This window comes from Tupaia chinensis, unplaced genomic scaffold, assembly GCF_000334495.1.
Source record: "Tupaia chinensis unplaced genomic scaffold, TupChi_1.0 Scaffold139757_1, whole genome shotgun sequence".
In the NCBI taxonomy this organism is placed as follows: domain Eukaryota; kingdom Metazoa; phylum Chordata; class Mammalia; order Scandentia; family Tupaiidae; genus Tupaia; species Tupaia belangeri.
Genome location: NW_006199637.1, coordinates 1,992,924 through 2,013,595, shown reverse-complemented (window position 1 = coordinate 2,013,595; position 20,672 = coordinate 1,992,924). Strand labels below are relative to the sequence as shown.

At 46.6% G+C, this 20,672-nt stretch overlaps 1 protein-coding gene across 1 annotated transcript in view; it reads right to left on the bottom strand.

The window, feature by feature from the left end:
* The window catches only part of IFT172 (intraflagellar transport 172), a 53,913-nt gene that overhangs the window by 4,575 nt on the left and 28,666 nt on the right, over positions 1 to 20,672 (bottom strand). The window contains exons 17-40 of the mRNA XM_006162145.3: positions 17,033 to 17,169; positions 16,692 to 16,799; positions 15,028 to 15,112; positions 14,136 to 14,228; positions 13,298 to 13,375; positions 12,807 to 13,055; positions 12,361 to 12,439; positions 12,031 to 12,151; positions 11,700 to 11,844; positions 11,123 to 11,212; positions 10,495 to 10,592; positions 10,239 to 10,374; positions 10,036 to 10,152; positions 7,575 to 7,717; positions 6,163 to 6,256; positions 5,956 to 6,020; positions 5,580 to 5,760; positions 5,228 to 5,337; positions 4,982 to 5,111; positions 1,672 to 1,770; positions 1,358 to 1,467; positions 1,164 to 1,227; positions 953 to 1,039; positions 576 to 692 (exon numbers count right to left, since the gene is read on the bottom strand). Coding sequence (XP_006162207.1) covers positions 576 to 692; positions 953 to 1,039; positions 1,164 to 1,227; positions 1,358 to 1,467; positions 1,672 to 1,770; positions 4,982 to 5,111; positions 5,228 to 5,337; positions 5,580 to 5,760; positions 5,956 to 6,020; positions 6,163 to 6,256; positions 7,575 to 7,717; positions 10,036 to 10,152; positions 10,239 to 10,374; positions 10,495 to 10,592; positions 11,123 to 11,212; positions 11,700 to 11,844; positions 12,031 to 12,151; positions 12,361 to 12,439; positions 12,807 to 13,055; positions 13,298 to 13,375; positions 14,136 to 14,228; positions 15,028 to 15,112; positions 16,692 to 16,799; positions 17,033 to 17,169 — 2,736 coding nt within the window. The remainder of the gene's footprint in view (positions 1 to 575; positions 693 to 952; positions 1,040 to 1,163; positions 1,228 to 1,357; positions 1,468 to 1,671; positions 1,771 to 4,981; positions 5,112 to 5,227; positions 5,338 to 5,579; positions 5,761 to 5,955; positions 6,021 to 6,162; positions 6,257 to 7,574; positions 7,718 to 10,035; positions 10,153 to 10,238; positions 10,375 to 10,494; positions 10,593 to 11,122; positions 11,213 to 11,699; positions 11,845 to 12,030; positions 12,152 to 12,360; positions 12,440 to 12,806; positions 13,056 to 13,297; positions 13,376 to 14,135; positions 14,229 to 15,027; positions 15,113 to 16,691; positions 16,800 to 17,032; positions 17,170 to 20,672) is intronic.

The window sequence follows — 20,672 nt, the reverse complement described above, 5'->3', positions numbered from 1 at the left end:
GGCCATGCACCAGTATGAGTCCTTCCCCTGTTAAGAGCCAGGCCACACCGCAGTAGGTGAGTGGTGGGCGAGTGAGCATACTTTTGTCTGTATTTATAGTCACTCCCCATCTCTTGCATTACTGCCTGAACCCCACCTTTTGTCAGATTAACAGCAGCATTAGATTCTCATAGGGGCATGAGCCCTACTCTTATCCCACCCTTGGTCTGTGGAAAAACTTGTCTTCCATTTAAGCAGTTTCTGGTTTCAAAAACGTTGAGGATTGCTGCTATAGAGAGGTGTGACTCTTGGGGGAGCAGTGTTCTATGGAGGGAGTCAATAAAGACCCTAAAAGTGTACACAGGATTCATCTCTAAGTGACAAATCTCCGTGTGTTAGCTAAGAGCATGGGGAGCTCCTTGGGTGTTCCTTCCAGAGAGGGTGAATCCTTCAGAGAGGCTGTACATTGCAGAAGGTGCTGGGTAGGGACTCTGAGCAAGATGTTATCTAAGGATAGAATCCTTTGAGAAGACAGTTCCTGAGGGATAGGTGGTTCTAGAGGAAAAAATGTCCACCCCCAAGAAGAAGGCTGGTACCTGTGGGTTAGCAGGGGCTCCGTGTTGCACATACAGGGCCAGTGCCTGGGTGGAGCTGCCCTCCCGGATGAGGTGAGTTGCATACAAAGCCACGTATTTGTGTAGAATCTTGTAGTTCTGTCCAGGGTTGAGGAAAAGCATGGGTGAGGTGGAGATCAGTGAGACCAAGCAATGGGGTGTAGGGTAAGGACTGGAGGCCATGGACAGATGCAAGCCTCTGCCCCCAATTTCAGGTGTGAAGACTGAGCTCTCTGATGTAGGTTAGAGATCTCTGGGGTTTTGACTTTGTTGGAGGTCCAAGAGATGCAGCTTGGGGGCAGGTGGGGAGTCAGGGGAAATGTAAAGAAGAGCTGGGAATGGGAAGGAGCAGGCAGTACCTGCTTGGTAGCTGTTTCAATACACTTGTCCCACTGGCCTTGCTCCACATATAGGTCTAAAGCGGCGATCACATCCACACCCACCAGCTGGGGATCAACAGCAAGAACAGAGTTACGGAGAACAATGACGTGGGTTATCGGGGCGGGGGGAGAAAGATTCTTTTGAGCCTCTCCCTGCGTTCTGGCTCTTGCAAAGCCTGCAAGTTCTCACCGATTCCACTTTGCCCTGGTTCTTGAGGAACTCTTTATAATGCTCGTCCACGTAGTCTTCATACCTGTGGGGGTGTTCAGAGATCTCTAAATTTGTGGTCCCACAAAGGCACACCCTTCCCCATGAGAACTTTCTCCCAGTCTTTACAAAAGGAAGTAAAATAATTTCCCAGTGAGAAGGGGTAAGGAGTTTACCGGGGATCTAACTCCTTGGCCACACGCTTGGCTTTGTTCCACTCCTCACCCTCAATGAAAGCATCGATTGCTTCCTTGACAAGGTCCAGGTTCAGATAGAGCTCTGCCGCCTGCACAACAGGAAATCAGAGTGGAGGCCACCTCTCCCCTGGACTTCCTGGTCTGTCCTCTGTGAGCTCAACCCATACTTTTCCCCAGGACTACGTGACAAACCTGCCAAGAGGCCCGCCCTACACACCTTTCTGAGTAGAGATGTCCCCATTCCACCCATCCCTGAGGAATGTATTTCTCTTCAGTCCCAGGCCCTCACTTACAGCACTGTGCTTTCCAATTCCAACCAGTTGGGGTCCTACAGCCCGAACTACTTCCAGACTGCGTTGGGGAAGTAGAAACTTGATGGAGAGTTCAGCTGCCTGAGTGGTTTAGCAGAGATGGCAATGAGTAGGAGAGACAAATTCTATGAGGGGGGCCTCAGTCTGATTCACTCATACATTTTTTTTCCCCTCCAGATGCCAACTTTCTTGCATCCTCTCTCATATTCCACCCTCCTGGGCAAAGCTTGGCTCAAGGTCCAATCAGATCCTTTAAATGATCACCCTAGTAGACCTATCTGTTCCTCTAAGCTCATCGTAACTCTTTTAGACACTGTCTTTGTTGCCTGAAGTCACAGCATTTGGTCTTCCACCCTTGACAAACTGGTTTCTCAAGTTCTTTGTTACAAATAGAATCTGGAAGCATGGTGTAGAGAATGAACCCCTAAAATGAAGAGCCTGGGGCATTTGAAAACTATCTGTGTTGGGCTTTTATAAGCCTGAGTTTCTTTCATACACACTGGATTTTGAAGACTTTGTATGTAAATAAGAACAGAAAGTATCTCAATAATGTTGTAGATAAGTATTAATACATGTTGAAGTGATAACATTTTAGATATATGAGGGGAATCTTCAAAAGTTTATGGAGCCAGCAGGTGGTATGGTGGTTAAGGCATTGGATCCCACATGGCTAATTGCATGGTTCAAGACCCAGACCTGGCAACTTGAAAAACACACTGGGTGCATGTGTGTGCATGTCTAAAATCCCAAGAGGAGAAGAGACTGCAATGTGGTCAACCCCTTGGGAGTTGTTTTCTCACTTTCCCTCTCTCTCTGGCAAAACACACACCCTATAGCAAAATCTAAGTTAAAAAAAGTTTATAGAAAATATATATTATGAAAAATTTATCCATAGGTTTCAATTTATTTCACACCAAAATAAACTCATACTTCAATTCCATTTCCCATGAACTTTTTGAATTCCTTGTATATTGGGTTAAAAATACTACAATTATTTCCACCTGTTTTTTTTTATTTATTTTATTTTATTTTATTTTATTTTTTTAATTTGCCTGAGGATGCATGTGCTTGACAGAGAGACAAAGGGAGAGAGAGAGAGAAAGTACCTCTCATGAGACATGGTCATACATCAATCCCTCCTCCTTCCCTCCATCCTCTCAGGATTCTAGCATGTAAGTACACATGCTTGGCATGTTCCTCAAATTGCCAAGTCCAGGAGTCAAATCACATGGTTGGCTATGTGGATCCAGTTGCCCTAACCTACCTCATTCCTGGCTAACCCATCTTTTTACTTTTTACTTTTTTTTTAAAACATGACTACTAGAATTTTTTTTTTTTTTTTGAGAGGTTTTTGCTATAGGGTACGTGTGGCTCACCAGAAAGACGGAGAGAGACAGAGAGACAGAAAGCGAGAAATCACCCGCCAGGGTGGATGGCCAAGCCGCAATCCCTTCTCCTCCATTCTCCTCTTGGATCTGGGGCACACATGCATCTGGCATGAGTTTAAGCCACCGGGTCCGGAACTCGAACTGTGGTCGACTACATGGGAGTCCAGCGACAAAGCCATTACGCCAACTGCTGGTCCCAAAAACTACTTGAAATTTTAAATGATATGTGTGGCTTACGTTTGTGGCTTGTGTTATATTTCTAGGGGACAGTGATAGTTTAGATAGTCTACATGGTCTGGAAGATACCTTTCAACACTTATAACTTGCGTTCCACAAACCCAGGTGAATATAAGGTCACTCTGTTTCCCCTATGAAGCTGCCATCCTCACCAGACTTAAATTACAACATGACCTATTTAGCTATAGCCTATGCTATTTCCCTCCGGTCTTTCCCTCACTTATTCTGGCTTCCCTTTATCTGCCCAACCCTTGAAAGCTTAAAGCCACCTTCCTAACAATCCAAGAAGCCGTTCACTGACTGATTAATCAAAAGAAGGTTACAGCCATGCACAGATCCCAGTAAATAAGGCTCCAGAGTAAAGCATATCAGATACTTACCAAATACTTAGTGATTAAAATTTTTAGACTCTCATAACCAATCATCAGTCCCTCTTTTGTACTTCCTTCCCTCTAACTTCTAGGGGCTGTTCAATGATAAGACTTCAGAAACCCAAGGGAAATTTTGCAGAGATGCCATCACACATTCTGTTTAGAGGGCAAGTCAATCTTGTTCTTCTCCTGCCTCCCAATACCATATTTCACTGTATCTGAGGTGTATCATTTAAACTATACACGCACCCTAATTCAAAGATATTAAAATGTGGGACCAGCAGTTAGCATAATGGCTATGTCGCTGGACTCCCATGTAGTCTACTGCAGTTCAAGTCCCAGACCTGGTGGCTTAAACTTACGTCAGGGGCGTGTGTGTGCGTGCCCAAGATCCCAAGAGGAGAATGGGGGAGAAGGGACTGCAGTGTGGCCATCCCCCCTGGGGGGTGATTTTTCACTTTCTGTCTCTCTGTCTCTCTCTGTCTTTCTGGCAAGCGCATGTGCCCTATAGGAAAAAAAACCTCTACGAAAAATAAGATATTAAAATGTGATATTATATATATGTATATGTGTGTGTGATGGTTAATTTTATGTGTCAATTTGACTGGGCTACAGATATTGGTTCAAACATTAGTCTAGGTGTTTCTGTGAGTGTGTTTTTGGGTGAAATTAACATTTAAATTGATAGAGTGAGTAAAGCAAATTACCCCCCCTCCCCCAATGTGAATGGGCCTCATTTGCTCAATCAAAGTAAGGGCCCGAACAGGAAAAAGGCTGATTCTTCTATGAGAATACTTCTTGCCTGACTGCCCTCATACTAAGACATTAACTTTATCCTGCCTCAGACTTAAAACACAGGCTCTCCCTGGGTCTCAAGCCTGCTGACCTTCAAAGAGGAACTACACCGTCGGCTCTCCTATGTCTCCAGCTTGCCAAGTTGTCCTGCAGATTTTGGGACTCGTCCATCATAAGGATACATTTCTTTTTACATACGTGTGCATGTGTGTATATACACACACATGCACCACATCCTGCTGGATCTGTCTCTCTGACTAACACAGTATGTTAGAACTAGTGAAACATACTGGCCTGGCTACATCTGGCAGGGCTGTATTTTATCTCCTTTTGGAACCTTCATGGGTTCTGGTCTAGCATACAGCAGGCATCTAACCAATACCTGCTACCTGACTGAAAAATGAACAGACACGGTGAAAAGAGGAATGCCTGAGAAGGAAAGTTCAGTGTGCATGGAGGCCCAGGGACAAGGAGAGTCAGAAAGGGTCTGGCCACCCTCACCTTCATCCAGCACTTCTCTGCCAGGCTACTATTTCCGGAGTCCCGCACTTTGAGGTAACAATCAACGGCACGGCTATACTCTCCAGCCTGCTCCCACTGTCGAGCTTGTTCCACGAGTCCCTCCACACCCCTGTAGAGATGAGAGCACTCATGACTAGAAACGAGGAGGGGAAACACAGCTGATCCTGGGCACACCTGTAGCTCCTTCTGTCCCTGCCAACATAGCCCAGACCGCTGGCTTCATACCTGGCCCCCTTCTTGGTAGCTTCCCGCTCATACTCTTCCTGCAGAGCCTCCAGCTGGCCAGGCATGTAGTCCTTGCAGATCCGCAGGGCATCACTCCATAATCCAGCCTCCTGCTCAGATTTGCAGGTATCAGGAGAGCAGAAGCAGCCATGACAGCTTCTCATTACCACAGAGGGGCTCAGGCCCACTCATCTCTGGGTCGCTGGATTTTTATTCTGTTTTCTTTTTCCTGTCTTACTTCCTCCCCAAAGCTAGCCTCCCCATCTTTCTTAGTGCCAGGGGTTAACACGGCTCTCCGTGGGCTCTCATAACCTCTTAACCTCCTGTCCTGGCCCCGAATCCAGCGCCTCACCTTATAATAATTTAGGGCCAGACCTGGCCTCTGGGCCCGAAGCAGCAGCGCTTCTGCCTTCTGAAAGTCCTTTTCCTCCAAGGCGACCCGGGCCTGTCCTACGAGCACCTCAGCGACACTGTCAGGGTCATGCGCCTCAGCCACTCGCTGAGCTGCCTCCCAATCCTGGTTATGGACAAACCTGCCTCCAGATGGAGACACAGGAAAGGTGAGTATAGGATTGTGGTCTCAACAATGGGAGACCAAAGGTCATGTCACTGGAGGGATGTAAGATTTATTGGTACCAGGTTTGAATGAAGGTGAAGAGAACCATGAAAGATCGAAGGGCTGAATGTGGGAGGACAGCATTAAGAAATTTATGGGGTAACTAACTCACATGAGGACTGCTTCCTTGGGTTTACCGGCTCTGATGAATTCGCCTTCAGCCTCTTCAAATTTGCCCTGTTCAGAGAGAAAGGCAGTCACACATGGTGAGGAGACAGGCATCGTGGGCAGCCATGACAGGAGACCTGAACACTTGGCAAGAGTGGGCTAGGGGATGGGCTGGGAGGTTTTGTGGTTGGGGTCAAAATCACATTCATACCTCGTCCTCCAGGTACATAGCATATCTGAGGTGAATCTCGGGGGTTTTGTGCGTGAGGGCCAGCCGAGAGAGTTCAAAAGCAAATTCAAAGGAACTGAAAGGGAAGATGCAGATGAGGTTTCCTACTTAATACTTTTTTTAAAAGGAAAAGAGAAACAGAGGCAAGAGAAAACAGGGGTCAAGGGTTGAGGGGAGAAAAAGGAACAGACTTAGAGGTAACAGATACGAAGTAGTAGAGAATTAGAGAGAGATGTAACTGAAGGTAGGAAGGCAGTCCTATGATGACGAAATCACCGTCACCTTTGCCTTCCCAGAGGCCATCTAGTCATGAGGAAGGAGAGTAGGCACAATGGAGGACACGGGAAGAGGAAGCCTTATATAATATATACCTGATATTAGCAGGGTCCAGGGGGCCTTAGTGTCCTACAGCCTCCTCCTTAGCTCAGCTGCATCAGAAAAAAAATCTCCCCAAAACTAATCAAGGCTACCTTCAGTGATCCTTTGTAATATCTGTTTAAGAAAAGCTAATTTTTCAGGACCAGCAGTTAGCGCAATGGCTATGTCACTGGACTCCCACGTAGTCAACTGCGGTTCGAGTCCTGGACCCGGTGGCTTAAACTCACGCCGGGTGTGTGTGCGTGTGTGCCCAAGATCCTGAGAGGAGAATGGAGGAGAAGGGATTGCAGCGTGGCCATCCCCCTTGGTGGGTGATTTCTCGCTTTCTGTCTCTCTGTCTCTCTCTGTCTGGTGAGCACACGTGCCCTATAGCAAAAACCTCACCAAAAAAAAAAAAAAGCTCATTTTTTTATTTAACAGAACCAGACCTCCATTACCTAGAGGTTAGTTATTGGCTTAGTGAGGTCCTGGCTTTAGAAGCTGTTCTTTATCTCTACCTTTCTCTTTTCTCCCTTCCACCTTAGAGTATCCAACATTAAACACTGTTCTGAGTCCCTAGGGAACAGGAGCAGAGTCACTAATTTATTCTTACAGTTCTATCTTGTTCTTCCAAGGATCTCTCCTTTCCACATTTCTTCACTCTTGTCTCAGCTTTTGGAAATGTTTATGTCTGGGACCAGCAGTTGGTGTAATGGCTATGTCACTGGACTCCCATGTAGTCAACCGCGGTTCGAGTCCTGAACCTAGTGGCTTAAACTCACGCCGGGTGTGTGTGCGTGTGTGCCCAAGATCCTGAGAGGAGAATGGAGGAGAAGGGATTGTGGTGTGGCCATCTCCCCTTGGGAGTGATTTCTTGCTTTCTGTCTCTCTCTCTCTGTCTTTCTGGAGAGTGCACGTGCCCTATAGTAAAAACCTCTCCAAAAAAAAAAAAAAAAGGAAATGTTTATGTCAATTTTTTTCTCTACAGAGGGACTCTGGCTGGGATGGGGCCAGTAGAGAGATAGTTGATGGCTCACCAGTTGTTAGCGGCATGGTCGATAGCAGCTTCCAGGAGCCCCAGCTTGTTTAGCAGTCTAACTGCAGCCTCTCCTCCCAGGCTCTTTGCCCACAGATAGGCCACATGCTTGTGAGCATTTGCTCCTCCATGAGCCTTGGCCACCTGGAAAGGAAAGTCATTCAATACTCCTCGAGAGCAGAACTGCTTCCTTCTCATCTTAGGCCTCCTGAACTTAGCTTTGACAAGGATCAGTTACTGCACTAAAACAACAGGAAGAAGAGCTAAGTTTCAGGATCTCTCCCCACAGACCCCGCCCAGAGGTTTCTGCTTTAGGGTGTGTGTACTTGATGGAGAGAGCCAGAGACAGAGACAGTGAGATGGAAAATAAGAAATCACCCCCTAGAGGGGATAACCATGCCACAATCCCTTCTCCTCTATCCTCCTCCTGAGATACTGGGCATGCACACACACACACACACACCCAGCATGAGTTTCAAGACACTGAGTCTGCGGGAACCAGCAGTTAGCGTAATGGCTATGTTGCTGGACTCCCATGTGGTCAACCGAGGTTCGCGTCCCGGACCCGGTGGTTTAGAACTCACGCTGGGCGCGTGTGCGTGCGTGTCCAATGAAGAGAGGAGAATGGAGGAGAGGGTCCGGCGTTGTAACCATCCCCCCTGGGGGGTGATTTCTCGCTGTCTGTCTCTATGTCTCTCTGTTTGTCTGGCAAGCGCATGCGCCCTATAGCGAAAACCTCTAAAAAAATAAAAAGACACTGAGTCTGGGACTCAAACTTGGTTGACCATGTTGGAATCCAGCAATGTAACTGCTATGCCATCTGCTGGCCCCAGTTTCAGGATCTCTCTTTCTTTTTTTTTTTTTTTTTTTTTTTTGGGGGGGGGGTGTAGGTTTTTGCTATAGGGTGCATGGGCTTGCCAGAAAGACAGAGAGGCAGAAAGCGAGAAATTACCCCCCAGGGAGTTGGCCACACCACAATCCCTCTCTTCTATTTTTCTCTCAGGATCTTGGGCATGCACACACACATGCCTGGTGTGAGTTTAAGCCACTGGGTCCAGAACTCGAACCGTGGTCAACTACATGGGAGTTCAGCGACATAGCTATTATGCTAACTGCTGGTGCCCAGAATCTCTTTTTTTTGCTATCGGGTGAGTGTGTTCACCAGAAAGACAGAGACAGAGAGATAGAAAGCGAGAAATGATCCCCCAGGGGGGATGGCCATGCTGCAATCCCTTCTCCTCCATTCTCCTCTCAGGATCTTGGGCACGCACGCACACATGCCCGGCATGAGTTTAAGCCACTGGGTCTGGGACTTGAACCGTGGTCAACTACATGGGAGTTCAGTGACATATCCATTACGCTAATTGGTGGTCCCATCCAGAATCTCTTAACTTAGACTGAGTGCTCAGGGTCTAAGGATGGACCTCAGATAGTCCATAAACTTTTTTTTCTTTTTTAAAGAATTATGTATTTAATTTTACTCACTATTATTATTATTTAAAAATTTGCTATAGGGCACATGCACTTAACAGAGAGAGACACAGAGAGATATAGAGAGGGAACATGAGAAAGTAAGCCACAGGTCCAGGACTTAAACCACAGTCAGCCACATGGAATCCAGTGCTTTAAACTTCATGCCACCTGCTGGCCCCAGTCCATAAACTCTTATTTTATTTTTTTTAAGAATTATTTTATTTTATTTTATATAACTTCATTATTTTTTTTATTAATCTATTTATTTTATTTGACCAGAGAGAGAAAGCGAGAGAGAAGGAAAGTGAGAAAGCAAGTCACCAGGTCCAGGACTCAAACTATGGTCGGCCATGTAGGAGTCCAGTGCCTTTAACCACTATGCTACCTGCCAGCTCTTCAGTCCATAAACTCTTTCTTTTTTTTGGAGAGGTTTTTGCTATAGGGCGCATGCACTCACCAGAGAGACAGAGAGACAGAAAGCGAGAAATCACCCCCCAGGGGGGATGGCCACGCCGCAATCCCTTCTCCTCCGTTCTCCTCTTGGGATCTTGGGCACGCACGCACACGCGCCCGGCGTGAGTTCTAAGCCACTGGGTCCAGGACGCAAACTGCGGTCAATTACGTGGGAGTCCCGCGACATAGCCATTATACTAACTGCTGGTCCCATAAACTCTTAAAATAATAAGTAAAATTATTTTGTGTCAACAGGTGTAGACATGTTTCTGGCAAAAAAAATTCTGATCTTCATTACATTTCAAAGAGGCATTCCAGACCAGGTGGTTTGGGAAACATACAGGGGTTGTGTGTATGCCCAAAATCCTGAGCATACAGGATTGAGAAGGAAGAATGAAGAAAAAAAGGATTGCGGCACAACCATGCCCGATTGAGAGATGATTTCTCTCTGTCTCTTTTTGGTGAGTGCACTTGTCCATAAAAAAGTTTGGAAGAAGGGACTGATGTAGCCCTAATACATAGTAGTACATCCTTACCCGGTAGGCCTCTTCCCAAAGCCCACTGGACCGGTACATGTTCACGGTTGCCTTCCATTCTTGGGCCTCGAGGTAGTGATACTCAGCTTCCTGTAGCCGACCTTCAGCCTCCAGCTCCTGCAGGAAGGTGGGTCAGGATGGCGAGAAGGCAAGAGGAGGACAGAGGTCTGGTCGGGCAAGAGGTGGACAGAGCTAGGATTCACCTTGCCCAGATGGAGGTGTGTGTCGCTGAGCAGATCTGGGTGGTGTTTTCCTACCAGGCGGATCATGTCATCATACAACTTGTGCTTTTTGAACATGGTGATGGCAAGATCAGGCTCTTCCACTGTCACATAGAGCCTGCAGACAGGAGATACACCTGCGGCCTCCTTTACCCAGATCCCTGCTTTCATTGCCTTATGGGCGAGGGCAAACATCCTCAGACCCCACTCCTCCAGACACCCTGAGGCCACGGCTCACCTTTCAGCCTCGCGATACTTGCCCTGCTTCTCCATTTCCTGGGCCTGAGTGATGTACAGCACCGACACGTCTTCTGGTCTCATGCACTTCATCGCCAGCTGTGCAGACACAGAGCCAGGGCAGCCTCAGGTCCCAGCTTCTAAGGAAGGCGCTCCAAGGGACCCTGTTAGCCCAGAAACTCTGAACTCCCCCAACAATCACACGGGTTGGGTTACTGCCACTCTACTAGCCAGGTCGGGGAATTCCAAGTCCATAAGAAGCAGAGGAAGAACTATGTTTTGCAGAGGCAGCAGGGTCTGCAATGCCTTGTGATGGGGGCATATGCTCCCGTTATCGTCAGACTGTGCCCACTCGGCCCTGACATGTAGGGGGTGAGAACGAAGGTATCAACGTGACCAGACTTCCCAGCTCTCAAGCCCATCTATTTTATTCAGAATGGGAGGCTTGGGAACAAGGGCTTCCCTTCCTTCATCCCTTGCTTTCCCGGTGGCTAGGGATCAAGGTTGCCCAGACCAAAGTTTGGTAGTTTTCCTCAGCTTTCAGGGAACCCAGTGAAGTGGGGAGACCAAGGAATGAGGCAACACAGCCAAGGCAGAGTTCTCCTGTCCTAAACTCCATCTATTCTCACCTTGTGGGCCTGCTCCCAGCGGCCAGCCTGGGTGTACATGTCTATAGCATCTTTTGTCCGGTCTCCCTTAGTATAAAGCTCCTCGGCAATCTGTAATTGTTGAGAGGTAGATGCAAAAGGTCAGGGCAATGGGGTCAAAGCAGCTTGTAGGCGGAAGGAACAAACTTTCGGGATGGTGGAGTTCCTGGGATCCATCTTACAATAAGAGAGAAGGACAGAAGACTATGGGGTCTTGTGCTTCCTACTGTTTAACAAAAGACCAGCCCAGAACAGTGTGAGGATAATACAGTGGGATTTAAAAGGGCCTGATATTTCTGCAGTGCAAGGCAACTCTATACTGTAACTACGCTGAGTTATTCATGAAGAATCACTCATGCAGGCACAGGAAGAGAGCTGGAGACTGGCTTTATAAATCTGGGAGGGAAATCTTTGTCATGCTGGACTGAAATTGGGTTTTCTTCGACTCAGGGCTCTGAAACAAAGGATTTGGTGGGCTGGCCTCCACTTCTGGATTGGGGCTTTCTCCCAGTTATCCTGTGCTGCACTGCTTCCTGCTGCAGGAAGGGACTCTCCACACCTCATATTCCTGCAGGGATGCGTAGTGCTGGGCCACCCGAGGATAGTATTTGGATGCAGTGTTCCGGTCCTGTAGATCTAATATATAAATTGCCTTCTTCCACTGGCGAGCACCCAGGGCAGCCTCAATTGCCTTAATGGAACACCTGGCATTGTGGGAAAAGATATAAATATGTACAAGGAAAGAGGAAGATAAATGGAGGTAGAGAGACCCCTTAAGCACACTCCGACCTACATTTTGAGATTTCTTCTTTCAGGTCCTGGAGTCCTTACTTGTCCTGCTACCTCTCACTTTGTGCCCAAATCTCCTTTTATCTCAGATAGCACCCTACCTGGCTTCAATGTAGTGATTAATGGCTGCATCGAGCTGCTTCTGTTGCACCAGGTGGTCTCCCCAGGCCTCCTCTAGTCTTACCACCTCCACTGGGAAGGCCAATCGAGCCAGTTCTACCGCTGTCAGGGAGAGAGAAGGCACTTAGCTTGGACTTCCAGATGAGACCCGAGACAAGGAGGATGGGGAAAGGAAGCATGGATAATGGATGAAAGGTGGAGGAGTGAGAACTGAAGCCAGTCAACCTGAACATATGCACCAAAAGTGGTGTTGGGGCACTAAATAGGCAAGAGTTGACCTCAGTGAAGGACCGCTTATGGGCAGGTAGTACCTTTCATGAATGCGTTGCCTTTACAGTAGCACTCGAGGGCCCGCTGTGGATTTTGAATCTTCTCGAAGAGATCACCTGCCTGTGACATACCACATTAGTACCACAAAACCCCTACGACACAGAGATTCAAGTATCAGTTCCCAGAAGGGAGTCCCAGAAGTCAGGGAGGAATATGCCCTCCAAGATTCTCTGGGTGGGTGTCTAGGGATCAGGGCTGGGAGGGGACAGGAGATGGCATAATGATAATGTTGCTGGACTCCCATGTAGTAGACCATGGGTCAAGTCCTGGACCCAGTGACTTAAAACTCATGCCGGGTGTGTGTGTGTGTGTGGGTGTGTGTGTGTGTGTGGGTGTGTGTGTGTGTGTGGGTGTGTGTGTGTGTGTGCGCGCCCAAGATCCCGAGAGGAGAATGGAGATAAGGGCTGGGACGGGAAGTCAGTCATACCCTCTCATAGAGCTCCCCCTTGATCAGGGCTGCGGTGATGTGTTCCACCAGCTCTGTGTTGGCTAGCAGCTCCTCTTGGGTCAGCACCAGCCGAGCAGCCTTGGCAGGGAGCCCAGCTTTGAGGTAGAGGCTGATGGCTGCTAGCCCATCCCCTTGGCTCTCCTGTAGTTCACCTGCTCGCTCCTCTTGCTGTGTGTCCATCAGCCACTGGTAGTAACCCCGGCGTAGCTTCTCTAGTGATGGGTGCCCCTGGACATGCACAGGGGAGAATCAGGAATCACATCCCTCTTCCCTGAGATCGCTTCCCAGGCTTTCTGATCCCTCTATGACAAAGGAACTGCTCCTAGGTTACCCATATCCTAACTCCTCACCATATCAGACAGGTCCCAGCCCCAAATCTGCTCTGGGTACTGTGGCCCCTTGACAAGAGGAGTTCAATGACATTGGGGGAACCAAATTCTGAACAAGTCTGGAGAAGCCAGAAACGGTACCTTAGCCTCGGCCACAGCAATGCACTCATCCCAGCGGTGTAGCTCCCGATACATGTCCATGGCCTCCTCCACGGCATTCTAGGTGAACCCGGGCAGAGGAAAGAGGAAGATAAGACGAACTAGAGTCAGCAAGCCCTCCCTAGTCTGGCTAGCCTGTGAGGCCAAAAGCTTCAGCCTTTACTCACTGCACAAGTGGAGGCAGATTTACTGGAGAACTAGATGAAGCTTAAGCTTCAGGGCTCTTCCCATGGATAGGCCCAAGGCAATTTTTCTTAAAGAGAGCTCCTCAAATTGTATGCTTCAGGCTCCACAAAACCTGATCTTGCCCTAAGCATAAGAATTCTAAAGACAGACTCTGGAGTAGAGAGAAGATAGACGTTATAAGAGAAAAGAAGCAACTAAAGGCCAAGGAGGATGTCTACTTAGATAAAGTAAGGACTAACACAAGAGGAAGAAATTGAGGAGTAAAACTTTTAAAAGTTTCTTTCTTTCTTCTATGAGTAAGAGGGACAGAAAGAGAGAAAACCCCCAACAGGGTCCCCATGCCATGATCTAGCCCCAGCCAGCCATGAATTATGGACAAGGGCGCAAGCACACCCAGAATGTTGGAAAGTCCCGAGACATGAACCTGGAACCTTCCTGCATGGGTCAGCCTCACAGAGCCTTGCACACGCTAGAGCCACACCACCATCTAGCTCCAAGAAATTAAGCACATAAGCCCCTAACAGCTCTCCCCACACCTCTGGAAGCTAGCTGACATTGCTCACTTCCCCAAGTGGACCTCTGTTTTGTCTACTCAGATTCTCTCTTCCATCATGTCTTTCTTCTTCCCTGTTACCTGTTCCAAGAAGATCATTTCGGCCAGCTTATAGTTCTTGTCTAGCATGGCTAGACGTGCTCGGACCCGATAAAAGTCTGTTCCTTCTCCACCCTGCAGGGAAAAAGGACATTCAGGTCATGTCGTTGGGGCAGCAGAAGCCATTCTGTTGATGTGGGTTGAGAAATGGAAGGGCAGAGGGATATGGAAACTAAAAGAGTTCAGAAGCTAAAAAAATATCAAGATATCAAGAGGCCAGCCAGCCAGATGACAAGGTGGTTTAGGCGTCTAGATCCCACATGGTCAACTGTTTGAGTCCCAAACTGGTGCCTCGAAAACCATGCTGGACACATCTGTAATATATGTGCCCCAAATATCAAGAGAATATAAAAGAAAGGTTGTGGTGTGGCCATTCCCACTGGGGAATGTTGTCTCACTTTGCCTCTTTCTTCTGTTCTTTCTTTTCAAAATTTTACCCATATTTTTATTATTCAATTTGACCAGAGAGGGAGAGGGAGAAAGCAAACCACCTGGTTTGGGACTCGAACTATGGTCAGCCATGTGGGAGTCCAGTGCCTTAACCACCACACCACCTGCTGGTCCCATCAGTTGGCCTCTTTCTATTCCCCCCTAGGGAATGCTGTCTCACTTTCCCTCTCTTTCTGTCTCTGGCAAATGCATGTGCCCTACAGCAAATTTAAAACAAAAAAGAAAAAGAAAAGAAAAACAACACATCATGAGGCTTAGCAGCTAAAGTTTAACGAGCAATTCCAAATGGTCTGAATTGAGGGGAGAGAAGAGGTAGGCAGGGTAGAGGAAACTAGGGATGGCTGGAAAGCTAGGAATCATGGGGTTGAGTTGTAAGAGAAATCTCAGCATGGGAGACTGAATGAATCAGAAGGATAATACTTGCATATTCCTGGGACACCTGATCAGCAATCTTAATGGTCTCACGCAGGAATCGAGCTTTTGCTACATGGCCCAAAGCAGAAAAGCACCTATGAAAGCAAGAATATTAACAGTAATATTATTATAGGATCATCATTAATTCATTGGTTCAGAAATATATATCAAGCATCTATTATGTGCAAGGCACTGTACTGTCATGGATAGACAAAAGGGAATGAGGGAGCTGAGTCCTAGCTCTCAGGAAGTTTCCATTCTAGTTTGGAGACAAATGATTAGTAAACAAATAAAAATAACTGGAGAGGGTGACAAAATAAACTAAGTTACAGACAGTCACTGGGGGACTATATATGCTGGTAGTCAGAGAAAGCCTCTCTAAGGAGCTAACGTTTGAGCCGCGACCTGAATACAAAAAGAGCCAGTCACGGCAAGAGGGGGGACATTGTTCCAGGCAGAGGAAATAGCCTATGTAAAAGTCCTACAGCCAGAACGCGCTTAGCAGGCTCAAAGAGCCAAAAGGATGCCACTGTAGCTGGAGATTAATGGTAATTAGGAAACTGGTATGAGACAGAAATAGGTCCAAATATGTGTAGAGCCTTAGGTCATGACAAAGAGTTTGGTTTTTAAACTTAGTGCCATAGAGTAAGCTACTGGAAAGTTCTGAGCACAGAAATGACACGAACTAATCTTTTTTTTGGTATGCTGTGTTTGTTGTGTGCGCGCGCGCAAGCACGTCTCTGTGGGATTGTGCCACCAAGCTCCTACCTCAGTCTCCAAGCTGCTGGGACTACATGTGTGCACCGTTATGCCTGGCTTTCAGGGTGGGCTGAGAACCAAAACTGGGCTTCCCCTGTGGCTCAGCCTGCCATGCAGCAGCATACAGCTGTGCTACCACAGCTGGGCCATAACCTAACTTTTAGAAATACCACCTCATTCATTGTGGGATGAATGGCTCGTGGAAGTACAGGATCAGTCAGACTAGTGAAGAGGCTTTGCAACCCTGCCATGTGGGAGAAGGCAGAGAGAGGTCTGTACTAGGAGGAAGACAGTAGAGTTGGACCAAATATCAGATTCAGGTTATTTTGAAGACAGTCCTAAGGACATTCTGATAGACCATCTACATGTGGGGGGCGAGGAAAAATTGGGATCAAGGATGATTCCTACCCAAAATGGTAGTAGCTGACATACATTAAACACTTGCAGTAGCATGGATTCTCTCATTTGTTCTTTACTACAACTACCATGACCATTTTCTTCACCATCCTACAAGGCAAATACCATTTTACATAGAGAAAAGTGAGAAGCCACAGTTTGGAAAGGTCAAATCAAATAAGGTCACCCAAGTTAGTAACTGGAACTGAGACTTGAATTCGAGGCGTCTGGAGTCCCAAGTCTGTCCTGTTACCTATTCTCCATGTCGTACCCAGAATACACACATCAATGCACCGATCGAAGGGTACGAATGTTAAAAACCTTTAAGGGGCAATGAGTTACAGTAAAGGGAAGGAAAAATAATCAGAGACTTCTCTGGTCTAGGATGGGAGGGTGTTTGGAATAACTTCTAAGCCATCAGCAGTGGGTGGGGAGGCAGCGCCTCAGCACTGGGCAACAGCCCACAGGTAAAGTGCTCACGGGCCCATCCACCCAGCTGCCTGGCACCTCTGTCCTCACCTCTCAGCAATGTGCAGCTGCCGTGCCTCCAGCGCCAGTTTACTTAAGGTTTTCCACATTGCCTCTGTTTCTGGGGTCATTTCCAGAGTCTCTAAGAAGGCTGTTGCCCTGGAGAGGGGAGAGAGCAAAGCGCAAGAAATGAGGGCAGGGTCAGGTAGACACAGACAGCACTGGCAATTGGGCAGAGGAGGGGCGAGGCAGTTATTTGCTCTTTTTATCTAAAGTCCTCTCTGGGTCACCAGGTTCTTATTAGATGTAGTCAGTTGTACAACCCTCCCAGGTCCTCCTCTCCCAGAACCAGGGCCTCCCATCACCTCCCTGGTTCTCAGCCGGCCTCTCACCGGGTGTAGTTGCCATCATCAATGGCTGTTCCAAACTCGATAAGGCCCTCGTCCAGTGTGTAGGCAACGGTCGTTACACCTTCTGTCACCATCACCTCGGTCTTTCCCTCGCCCCGCTCCAGACCTACAACATCACCCTGTAAATCCCCCCACCCGCCCAATTCCAGGTTAGTGCTTCCACTGAAGTGCCTGTAGAAGAGTCCCATCCTCACCCAAATCTAGCACTCACACACTGAGGGAATTACAGTGGCCATGGTTTTCTCAACATTTTAGTTTCTCTCAAACAAATAAAAATCCCTTATGTATGGCAATATCCTTGCTGTGACAGCACCAATACCTAAAGGTGACAAAATGTGGCATCTACTTCTACTTTCCAATGTAGTACCATGGACTAGGTATACTTTCTTTTTATTTTTATTTAGAATTATTTTATTTAGCTTTATTTATTTATTCATTTTAATCTGACCAGAGAGGGACAGACTGAGAAAGAAAAGGTGAGAAAGAAAGCTGCCAGGTCCAGGACTTGAACCACGGTTGGCCATGTGGGAGTCAAGCACTCCTAACCACCATGCCACCTGCCGGTCCCTTCTTTCTGTTTTTAAAGAAATTTCTGCTATAGGTTGCATGCACTCACTGGAAGATAGAGAGACAGAAAGTGAGGAATACCTCCCCCGCCCCCGCCAGGGCAGATGGCCACACAGTAATTCCTTCTCCATTTTCCTCTTGGGATTTTGGGCATGTATGCACGCATGTGTGCCCAGAGTGAATTTCAAGCTGCTGGTCTGGACTCAAACTGAGGCCGGCCATGTGGGAGTCTACCTTAACCATTATGCCATCTGCTGGTCCCATGGCCCAGCTATTCTTTTTTTTTAGAATTATTTTATTTAACTTACTTACTTACTTATTTATTTAAATAAATAAATGACCAGAGAGGAGTAGAGTGATAGTGAGAGAGAGTAAGTGAGAAGGCAAGCTCAATATCTGTGCACCCAGCGTGAGTTTCAAGCTGCTGATCTGGACTCAAACTGGGGTCAGTCATGTGGGAGTCCAGTGCCCTTAACCACCATGCCACCTGCTGGCCCTGGCCCAGGTATTCTTAAGGTCCTCCTGTTAAAATACAACTTTAGGCGCTGGTTCACTCTGGGGGCCAGCAGGTGATATAGTGATTAAGGCACTGGACTTGACCACGGTTCGAGTCCTGGACCTGGCAGTTTGGCTCACTCTCCTCTCTCTCTGTCTCTTTCTGGCCAAATTGAAGAATAATAATAAACAAATAAACAAATAAATAATTCTTTAAAAAAATACAACTTGAACCTAGGACACTGGACTCACTTAAAAGATCACTCACTGCCCTCAGAAAAGATAAGAGAAAGAAAAAGGTTAGGAAGCCAAAACCTGAGCAGGAAAAAGTGGAAAATGAGCAAGACAGAAAGATACAATTACCCTGAAGGCAAACACATCAGGGAGAGAAACTTTGGGTACCCATGCAGGAAGGCGAGGCTGACTCTGAGAATCCTTCATTATACCTGAGACATTCTTCAATAAAGGGAACAAGAGCTAGAGGCATGGATCATTAATGTGCCTGATTCCTGCAGAAGCAAACGTATTATCTCTGGAAGAAAACATGCTCATTTTTAGCCCTCAGGATTCTAAAAAATTATATCAAAGTAACATAAGCTCACAATGACAAAAAATAAATTCCAAAATACGGGCCAGCAGGTGGCATGAACCTGGACCCCACAAAACCAATTGTGTGGTTTGAGACTCACACCCAGTGGCTTGAAAATAATGCCGGGGGGCCAGGAGGTGACAAGGTGGTTAAAGTACTGGACTCCCACACGGCCAACCACAGTTCAAGTCCTGGACTTGGAGGCTTGCTTTCTCACTCATCCTTTCTGTCTGTCTTTCTCTGGTCAAACTGAATAATAATAATAAATAAAATTAAATATATAGTTCCTTAAAAATAAATATTACTTTAAAAAGAGAAAGAAAATCATGACAGATGCATGTGCATGAATGTTCAAATTTCTGAGAGGAGGTCAGAGGAAAAGGGACTATGGCATGTCCATCCCCCCAGAGGGTGATTTCTCAGTTTCTCTCCCTCTCTGTGTCTTTTTCTGGTAAGTAGATATCTTATACCAAAAAATAATTTAAAAAACACAAGGAAATAATCCATCATGAAAGAGTAAATAATAATTACACACAACAGTTTTGGACCTTCAAGGATTTCAGATATTAAAAATAGCAGTTATGGAATGTAAAATCAAGATGTATAAAATGTTTAAAGACCTAAAAGATGAAATGAAGAATTAAGCATTAAGAATTAAGGAACAAGAGACTACCAAAATGGTCAGGCAAACTAGAGAAAAAAAAATTTGTGAAAATTTTAATTTTTGAATAAAAAATTCAATGAAAAGGTTTAAATGGCAGATTAGACAGTGAAAAGTGAATTAATGAACAGAAAGATGGATCTGAAGAAATGAGCTGAACTGTAGCATGGAATAAAGAGAAATGATATAGGGAAAGTTAAAAGGTAGAATGAGAAAATTTTTTTAAAAATAATTACTTTTTTATTTTTTATTTATTCATTTATTTTTTAACTTGACCAGACAGAGACAGAGGGTGAGAGTGAGAGAGAGAGGAAGTAAGAAAGCAAGCCACCAGATTCAGGACTCGAACCCTGGTCGGCCATGTGGGAGTGTCCGGCGCCTCAACCACCACGCCACCTGCTGGTACCCGAGAAATTTTTTAAAAAGAATTATTTTATTTAACTTTATTTATTTATTTTAATTTGAACAGAGAGGGACAGGGGGTGTGGGGGGGACCAGTGAGAAAACTAGGCACCAGGTCCAGGACTTGGACCACAGTGGGCCATGTGGGAGTCCAGTGCCCCCAACCACCACACCACCTGCCAGTCCCAGTAGAATAAGAAATCTAACATATGCCTAATTAGAGTTCTGATGGAGATTCTAGCAAATGGGAGAGAAGAAGCAATGTTTGAAGAGACAATGTCTGAGAAATTTATAAGACTGAGCGGGAACCAGCAGTTAGCGTAATGGCTATGTCGCTGGACTCCCACGTAGTCGATTGTGGTTCGCGTCCTGGACCCGGTGGCTTAAAACTCACGCCGGGCGCGTGTGCGTGCGTGCCCAAGATCCCGAGAGGAGAATGGAGGAGAAGGGAGTGCGGCGTGGCCATCCCCCCTGGGGGGTGATTTCTCGCTTTCTGTCTCTCTGTCTCTCTCTGTCTGTCTGGCGAGCGCACGCGCCCTGTAGCAAAAACCTCTCCAAAAAAAAAAAAAAAAAAGACTGAGGGAAGTAGTGTACTAACAAATACAGGAAGCACAATATATATCAAGAATAATAATATAACTAGATACATTATGGTAAAACTTCAAAAAATCTAAGGAACAAAAAAGATATTAAAAGCAAACAAAGGGCCCAGCCAGGTGGCATAATGGTTAAGGTAGCTGTATCCAATATGGCTAACTCTGTGGTTTGAGTTCTGGACCTGGTGACTTGGAGAAATACACTGGGCAAGTGTTCATGGGTGCTCAAAACTGAAAGTGAAGAATGAAGGGACCTGCAGTTAGCGTAATGGCTATGTCGCTGGACTCCCATGTAGTCAACTGCGGTTCGTG